The sequence below is a fragment of the Physeter macrocephalus genome, chromosome 4, assembly GCF_002837175.3.
Source record: "Physeter macrocephalus isolate SW-GA chromosome 4, ASM283717v5, whole genome shotgun sequence".
Taxonomy (NCBI): Eukaryota; Metazoa; Chordata; class Mammalia; order Artiodactyla; family Physeteridae; genus Physeter; species Physeter macrocephalus.
Window position 1 is genome coordinate 96,620,803 of NC_041217.1, and position 8,914 is coordinate 96,629,716.

General features: G+C 38.6%; 1 protein-coding gene across 2 annotated transcripts in view; it reads left to right on the forward strand.

The window, feature by feature from the left end:
* Window positions 1-8,914, forward strand: part of PLPPR5 (phospholipid phosphatase related 5) — a 121,266-nt gene that overhangs the window by 34,782 nt on the left and 77,570 nt on the right. For both annotated transcript variants that reach the window (XM_024119828.1, XM_024119829.3), the window contains exon 2: window positions 5,018-5,150. In XM_024119828.1, coding sequence (XP_023975596.1) covers window positions 5,018-5,150 — 133 coding nt within the window. The remainder of the gene's footprint in view (window positions 1-5,017; window positions 5,151-8,914) is intronic.

The following is an 8,914-nucleotide window of genomic DNA, read 5'->3' on the forward strand; positions in this document are numbered from 1 at the left end:
GCTATTGGAACACAGAGAGGGAGGGAGGGATGGGTTGTACCAAGAATACAGTTGCAGTAGAGTAGGCAGTATGTAAATCATGTTTTAAGAACAGAACTGCCTACCATTGCCTATCATAAGCGTGGACCAAGTATACAAGCCAGAATGTATGGGAATGCCTGGTATGTTGGGGAATGAAAATGTTTAGCTGTGACTAGAACATAGCGTGTCTGGAGGCTTGTAAGGGAAGCTGAAAAAGATGGGTTTAGGTTCACCCATAAACAATCTCTTGCAACAGTTCCTGTTACTCCATTGGCTATGAAGACACACTGGAAATTGTAAACAGGAAATTTGGATTGCACACAATTTGAGCAGGGAAAATGCAAGCACAGAGGTGAGTTCTGAGGATATAAGAGCAATACAAGAATATTAAAATATAAGAGCAATAGAAGTTAGCAATTGATTAGAGAGAGGCAGAGGAGGGAAATGAAGGTTTCAGCATGGTGTGTAAGGGTGTGAGAGTTTTAGCCTGTGTGTCCGAGTTGGACAGGAGGTTTAGGGTGGGAGACTGGAATTTCACTTTGGATGGGAAGGCTTTGAGGCTTCATTATGTAGGTCTGAGCATGCTGAGATGTTGCTATTTGATAGGTGGTTGGAGACCTGCATCTGGAGCTCAGGGGAGAGAGAAATATTTAGGACTTGTTACGGTAGCAGGGGTTGGTAAAGCCTTAGGAGGAATGAAGTCCTCTAGGGAGGGCTTCTGACAGGTAAAGAGAAAAAGAACCTGATAAAATCAGGGAACATAGAATTTAGGTCTGCAGTTCACTGACCGGAGCCTCTACCTCCAAGACAAACTCAGTCCACTTTAGCCTTATATTCAGGTCAAGTTGAGAGCTACAAGGAGAAAGGCTATCTGCTTTGCTCTCCTAATACTGTCTTCCCCATAGGGCTTCCATCCAAATCCTCTACATCTGTCTAAGAACTATCCTTCCTTGAAGCGTAGTAAGAATCACCCCCTGTCTTTCTTTGATGCCATGTTAATTTGGGTTCTTCTAGAAGCAGGTACCAAATGTGATTAGATATATACCATATATTTATCAAGGGAAACACTTGTAAAAGATAAAAGTTGCAGGGTGGTAAACCAGAGAAGGCAAGGAGAATCTTCAGACTATGATGGAGGGCTGACCTCTGTGAAGTAGAGGAGGAAGGAAGGAGGATTGGATAGGAAGCACCTCAGAGTACAGCACAGTTCCAAGAAAGGCCAGAATCATGGGGAGTCTTTATTCCACATCTTAGAGGAATAGACTCACCTGAATGCCCCCACCATGCCTAGCCATTGCCAGGAGGAGCCTGCAGGAAGTGTGGCCTCAGCAGGGACTCAGTATTTGATCCAGAGGAGTGACAACTGGGAACATCAGACCAAAAGCCTGCCCAGAGCAGGAGATCCTAGTGGCACATTTCATGGCCACCATAGATGCCCTCAGTGACTCAGTGACACTTCCTAAATGTTCTACTGGCACTTATTGTCCAAACCAGTCAAAACTCAGCGCTTACAGCCTTGCACCATTATTAATTATCTCACCTTGTGTCCGCCCAACTAGATTATAAACCCTTCCTTAAACATCAGTGCAGTGTCCTTAACTCAGAGGCATCCAGGTATTCATCGTAATAAGAATTGTGTTATTTTCATTACTTGAATTTATCTGAGAGTTGTAGCAATGGGAGTTTTGACTTAGGAAGTTGGGATGAGGGAAGTTAAGGAAGAATATGATTTGGATGAGGAGTTCCACAGATGTCACAGTGAGGGAGGGAGAACTAGAGCATGGGAAGCGGACATACCCACTGCAGGAAAGCAGACACTAGGGCCTAAGCACATGAATTTGATGAGATGAAGTCCAGGTAGGCAGACAGAAGCCAGTATCCAGAGAACATGGTAGAAAGTGCTAGTCGAAGGGCAAGAACTAGCACGGAGGAGGTCCAGCAAGATATAATGGATGGGAGTTGGAAGTAGACATCCCTGCAACTCTCTTTTTTTGAGAACTAACCTTTCTACCCACCAGGCAGTTTTCATACACCATATCACACCTTCTTAACCTTGGTTAGTTGGACCGAAGAGACACCTGTCTCAAGCTGAACCTTCTGGGAATTTTGAATCGGATTTCAGTAAATCTAATTAGTTGAATTTTCCTTGAACTGAGATGACATGTTGAAGCAGGGCTCTTGGAGACTGCTGGAGCACTCGTGTACACTAGGAAGCAGGCGAAGCGGCTGCAGAAAGACAAGAATGAGTCAGGCATTCAGAGATGAGCTGAGATGAGAGACAGCATGACTCCAGAGAAGAAGAATGAGACTGAGAGAGTAGTTGCCTGGACTCCTGAGAAATTTCCATCCCTGAACCTAATCCTGTGCCCTTTCACACTAGGTTCTGAGATAACCCACCAACCTTAGAATCAATTCCCTATTCTTCTTAATCCAGTTTGAGTGGGATTCTTTTAGTAGCAGCCAAATAATATTGACTGAGACAGTGTTTTGACAGATATGCTCAAGACACAAACAGGAAACTCAGAAGCATGCAATGTGCAGGGATACAGACAAGCAAGAGGTTAGCATTAGGAAAACTGGGAAGGGTATCCCAGACAAAGCAGCTTTTAGTCTGGTAAGTAAATGGGTAACCAAGTCAGAGACTAAACATACAGGATCTGCTTATAGGAACTAGGGTAGAGGGTAGAGCCTTCATCACAGAACAAGGCAGAAAAAGGTGGTTATTAGGAGTCAGGTAAAAGGTCAGAGGCAGACTAAGACCTTCCGATCTATTGAGGATGGGATTCATTCATGCATTCAGTAAGAATTCTTGGGTAGCTACTATAATCTAGGGGGTTTAGTGTGTTAACAGACTGAGGTGTGGATTCAGTGTACTGTGGGGTGGAGCCAACCCGGGAGTGGAGACCCCATGATACCTGCTGTGGAGAAGAGAAGGCTCAGAGGACAGAATCGGGGGGCATCAGTCAGCTTATGATGTGGAGTGGATGATAGAATGTTAGAATTTGGAACATTCTGGGGTAAAACAGACCTGGAAGAAGTTGGAACTGAGAACTCAGAAAGTAACTTCTTTCAAGGAGCAGCAGAGAGGAAGGTAGGGCATGAAAGAGTGATTCAGAATGGGAGATAAGAAGGTGTCAGTCACACAGCTTGTCTATTTGTCAGTTTCTTCTAGGACCCTGGTGGCAGCTGATGAACCCATAAAAAAATACCTGTTGTGCCTGTTTAGGCTGACCTGCTTGACTTTGCCCAAGTTAAAAATTTCAGGAGGATTTGGGAAGCTATAGACTCTAGCCTTTCCTAATTCAATTCTACCTTACCAAATAGGCAAGACTAGATTCCTTTAAAGTAATTCAGATCAACAACTTCCGGTTAAACTTTGAACCCTCACATACTTGGAAGAAGAAATGTAGTAGAGGAAAAGGAAGTAGAAGGAAGGATAAAAATTAAGAGATGCCTCATAATCTGTTGCACGTATTGGGATAAAATTAGTCAAGCACTTAATCTCTTGTGATCTCCTTCTCTACCTCCCACTCATAATTTTGAATATCTGGTAATCGTAGGTATATCTTTTCACAAAGACCCCAAAATCACTTCTCCAGTGGATGTCAGGGACTCCCTATATAGTGCGTTATTTAACCCTGTAAGATGACCTAAAAACTAACCTAAACAGTGACAAGTTAGGAGACGTGCTATTGGCTCTGGTTTCTTTTCTCATAATCTTATTTCTAGTGTGGGTGGTTGTGGTATTAAATAGAGTCAGATCTAGGGCTGAGTCAGAAATTTCTGCTTGGCTTCTGACTGGCCTTATGGGGAGCAAATTATTTAACCTCCTCAAGCTTTCATTTCCTCATCTGTAAAATGGTATTATGACACATGACACTTGTTCTAATACCCTGCTGGGTGATTTCAAAGACCATGTATAAAAACTAATGAAATGGTGCAAACACCAGTGGAAGGTAGCCAGGTCCTTTCATAAATCACATAGTTGAGTAAAGAATCTGTATCAGAACCTAATTTTTCTCCTCACTAGCTCTGTGGCCTTTGACAATTCATTTGAGTTCCAAGTCTTGTTTTTTTCCTTTATCAAAGAGGTATGATAATATTCTCTGTTTCATATAGTTTTTATGACGATTAAAATGACATATGTATACTAAAGTATAAAGAATATATTAGTGATTACAATTCTTAATAATGTCCCAGAATAGAATAATGATACTATTTTGATTATATTTTCTTGTTATAAAAGTATTAATATAATTTTATATTAGTATATTTATATCAGATCCTTTCAAGATTATTATTATTTTTTTAATAAAAGCATTCCTTTTTAAAAAAAATGTTTATTTAGTTAGTAGTTATTTTTTATTTGTTTGCACCAGGTCTTCATTGCGGCATGCAGGATCTTCGTTGCGGCGTGCGGAATCTTTAGTTGTGGCCTGTGGGATCTTTTAGTTGCAGCCTGCGGGCTCTTAGTTGCAGCATGTGGGATCTAGTTCCTTGACCAGGGATCGAACCCAGGCCCCCTGCATTGGGAGTGTGGAGTCTTAACCACTGGACGACCAGTGAAGTCCCAAGATTATTTTCATTGAGATTTGTTCTGATATCTATGGCAGAGTCAAATTTAAATGAGACATAATCACTTAAAAATGAAACTTGAAATTCAATTACAGATAAAAAAATGAGTGCATCCTTAAAGCAAAGGTCTTTCATATATTTCACTTCTAATGAAGTCTTTTAGAAAGCAAAAATGTTATAGTCTGTTTTTATTCATAATTTATCAGTTTAATACTTTTTTGAATTGAGGGAAATACGGGTTTTATATATATAGGGATAAGGTTATAATAAAAGGGTCTGGTTACCCAAATATGGTTCAGGTTTATATTGAGATTATTACCACTCAAAGGAAGTCCTTTTTTTGCATTTTTTAAAAATAAAAATATTCTACAATTATACTGGTTAAATTCTAATGTTCTTTAATCTTTTATTTCCTTGGAAGATAATAGCTGGAGAAACTGCTGTGTTTTGCCTACAACTGGCCACAAGGGATTTTGAAAACCAGGAGAAAACTATTTTAACTGGAGACTGTTGCTATATAAACCCACTGGTGAGGAGAACTGTGCGATTTCTTGGTATGTGTTCATTGAATTGTTTTTACTGTTGCTAAAACAATGTTTATGTATAAGCCAACCTTTAAAATGACCAGCATATTAACTGTATTCGAATATTAGGTTATATTTTCTTTGAAATGTTTCAATTTGGTTTTTAAAAATAAACACTGCATACTATTTTCTCTCCTGTTTTGCAAAACTCCATTTCGTGGTGTCATTTCCATATTATTTTAAGGAAAACAAATCCCACCACACTTGGATATTTAAATTCTAAAAGAAACTAAAAATTACGTAATTAAAAGAAATGATTTACTATGTTTATTAAATTTCAGAAACAACGCTTAGGTAGAAATGATAAGCTAGGTTGGTTATCGAACATCACGAAGGACAAGAAAAATAGCTGGACAATTAAAAGAAATGCTGTATTTGTTAATTATCATAAGTAGCACTCCGTGAACTACTTCTGAGGTGTTTTTTTCTTACAAAAAATTGGTACAAAAAAATGGTACAAAAACCATTTTTTACAAAAATGTATTGGTGATTTTATTAGGGGACAAGATTTACTGATACTTTAAATCTCAAATTCTAGCACTAATGATATGAACATTGACGAATTACTGAAAATCATCTCAATTCAAAAGACATGTGGCCAAGACAGGTTTTTTTAACTGAAACAATAAAACTTAATATAGATTATTATTTCCTGGCTTTATCAAATAGGAAAAGGTGCATATCTATATATACTAAATAACATTTAAGATAAATTCTGATCAGTATTAACATTACAGATACTGTAACCCTTCGATATATTTCTCATATTGATGAGAACAAGATGAAGACTTTGGAGATATTATGCACAGATCACCTAATCTATATATAAACCCACTAAAGACTAATCAAATGTCATCATGCCTTTAAATCTCTCTGGAAACGAAAGGTCTTCATATCTAAGACTGTTCATTTTATTGCCATCAACTTATACATCCCCACAGCCCTCGTTTATACTGTTGAAGGGATAGCTTTTATATGAAACTTTAAAAGTTATAATTTTCACATGCATCAATACTGTGTTCTTGACCCATTTAATCTTTGCATGAGAATCATTTAATAACGAAATAAGCAATGATATACTCAGAACTAAAGTATTTCGATGAAGTTGAACCTTCCTAAATATTGTTAAATTATATTATGCCTACTTAAGTAAAATATTTTTATTCATTTACGCACATATTTCTAAAGAATATACAGGCATACCTCCAAGATATTTGAGCTCAGTTCTAGACCACTACAATAAAGCGAATATGGCAATAAAGTGAGTCACATGAAGTTTTTGGCTTCCCAGTGCGTATAGAAGTTACGTTTACACTCTATTGTAGTCTGTTAAGTGTGCAATAGCATTATGTCTTAAAAAAATACATACCTTAATTAAAAATACTTTTAAAAATTAAAGTCACTAAAATATGCTAATCATCACCTGAGCCTTTAATGAGTTGTAATCTTTTTGCTGGCTGAGGGTCTTGCCTCATCGTTGACGGCTGCTGACTGATCAGGGTGGTAGCATCTGAAGGTCGAGGTGGCTGTGGAAACTTCTTAAAATAGGACAACAATGAAGTTAGCCACAGTGATTGAGTCTTCCTTTTACGAACGATTTCTTTGTAGCATGCAATGCTGTTTGATAGCTTTTTACCCACGGTAGAGCTTCTTTAGAAATGGTAGTCAGTCCTCTCAAACCCTGCTGCTGCTTTATCAACTAAGTTTATGAAAGATTCTAAATCCTTTGTTGTCATTTCAACAGTCTTCACAGCACCTTCACCAGGATTAGATTCCATCTCAAGAAACCACTTTCTTTCCTCATCCATAGAAGCAAATCCTCATCCATTCAAGTTTTATCATGAGATTGCAGTGATTCAGTCACATCTTCAAGCTCCACTTCTAGTTCTAATTCTTTTCCTATTTCTACCACATCTTCAGTGACCTCCTCCACTGAAGTCTTGAACCCCTCCAAGTCATCCATGAGGGTTGAATCACCTTCTTTCAAACTCCTATTTAATGTTAATATTTTGACCTCTTCCCATGAATCATGAATGTTCTTAATGGCATCTAGAATGGTGAATCCTCTCCAGAAGGTTTTCAGTTAACTTTGCCCAGATCCATCAGAGGAATCCCTATCTATGGCAGCTACAGACTTATGAAATGTATTTCTTAAATAATGAGACTTGAAAATCAGAATTACTCCTCATGACCTGCAGAATGAATGTTGTGTCAGCAGGCATGAAAACAACATTAATCTCATTGTACATCTCCATCAGAGCTCTTGGTTGGCCAGGTGTATTGTCAATGAGCAGTAATATTTTGAAAGGAATTTTTTTTCTGAGCAGTAGGTCTCAACAGTGGGCTTAAAATATTTAGTAAATCATGTTGTAAACAGATAATGCTGTCATCCAGGCTTTGTTGTTCCATTTATTGAGAAAAGGCAGAGTATATTTAGCATAACTCTTAAGGGCCCTAGGCTTTACAGAATAGTAAGTGAGCATTGGCTTTACCTTAAAATCACCAGCTGCATAAGCCCCGAAGAAGAGAGTCAGCCTGTCTTTTGAAGCTTTAAAGTCAGGCATTTTCTTCTGTCTAGATCTGAAAGTCCTTGATGGCATCTTCTTCCAATAGAAGGTTGTTTTGTCTACATTGAAAATTTGTTGTTTAGTGTAGATACCTTCAGTAATGATCTTAGCTAGATCTTCTGGATAGCTTGCTGCAGCTTCTGTATCAGCAGTTGCTGCTTCACTTTGTACTTTCCTGTTATGGAGATGACTTCTTTCCTTAAACCTCATGAATCATCCTCTGCTAGCTTCAAACTTTTCTTCTGTAGCTTCCTTACCTCTCTCAACCTTTATAGAGTTGAAGAGAGTTAGGGCCTTGCTCTGGATTAGGCTTTGGTTTAAGGGAATATTATGGCTGGTTTGATCTTCTTTCCAGACCACTAAAACTTGCTCCATATCAGCAGTAAGGCTGTTCCACTTTCTTATCATCCTTCAAGAACTTTTCCTTTGCATTTGCAACTTGGCTGACTGTTTAGCACAAGAGACCTAGCTTTCATTCTACCTCAGCTTTCGACTAAGCTTCATCATTTCTAGCTTTTGATTAAGAGTGAGATGTGTGACTCTTCCTTTCACTCGTACACTTAGAGGCTATTGTAGGATTTTTAATGGCCTAATTTCAATAATGTTGTGTCTTAGGGAATAGAGGGTCCTGAGGAGAGGGAGAGAAATATAGGGGAACGGCTGGTTGATGGAACAGTCAGAGTACACACGTTTATCAGTTAAATTCACTGCCTTGTATGGGTGCAGTTTGTGCTGCCTCAAAACAATTACCATAGTACCATCAAAGATCACTGATCACAGATCACCAGTAATAAATATAATCATAATGAAAAACTTTGAAATATTGGGAGAATTACTGAAATGTGACATAGACACACAGAATGAGAAAATGTTATTGGAAAAATGGTGCCAATAGTGTTGCTCAACATGGGGTTGCCACAGACCTTCCATTTGTAAAAAAATGCACTCTCTGCGAAGCCCAATAAAGTGAACCTCAGTAAAACGAAGTCCGCCTGAATGGCACACAGTAAAGTGTGCTTTTAAGTCTCTGCGTGTTTCTTACTTCTTATATGATTTTATAAAATATTTAGGAGTGCTTGGTTTGTTTCTTGTTTCCTTGTTTTTTTTTTTTGCGGTACGCGGGCCTCTCACTGTTGTGGCCTCTTCCGTTGCGGGGCACAGGCTCCG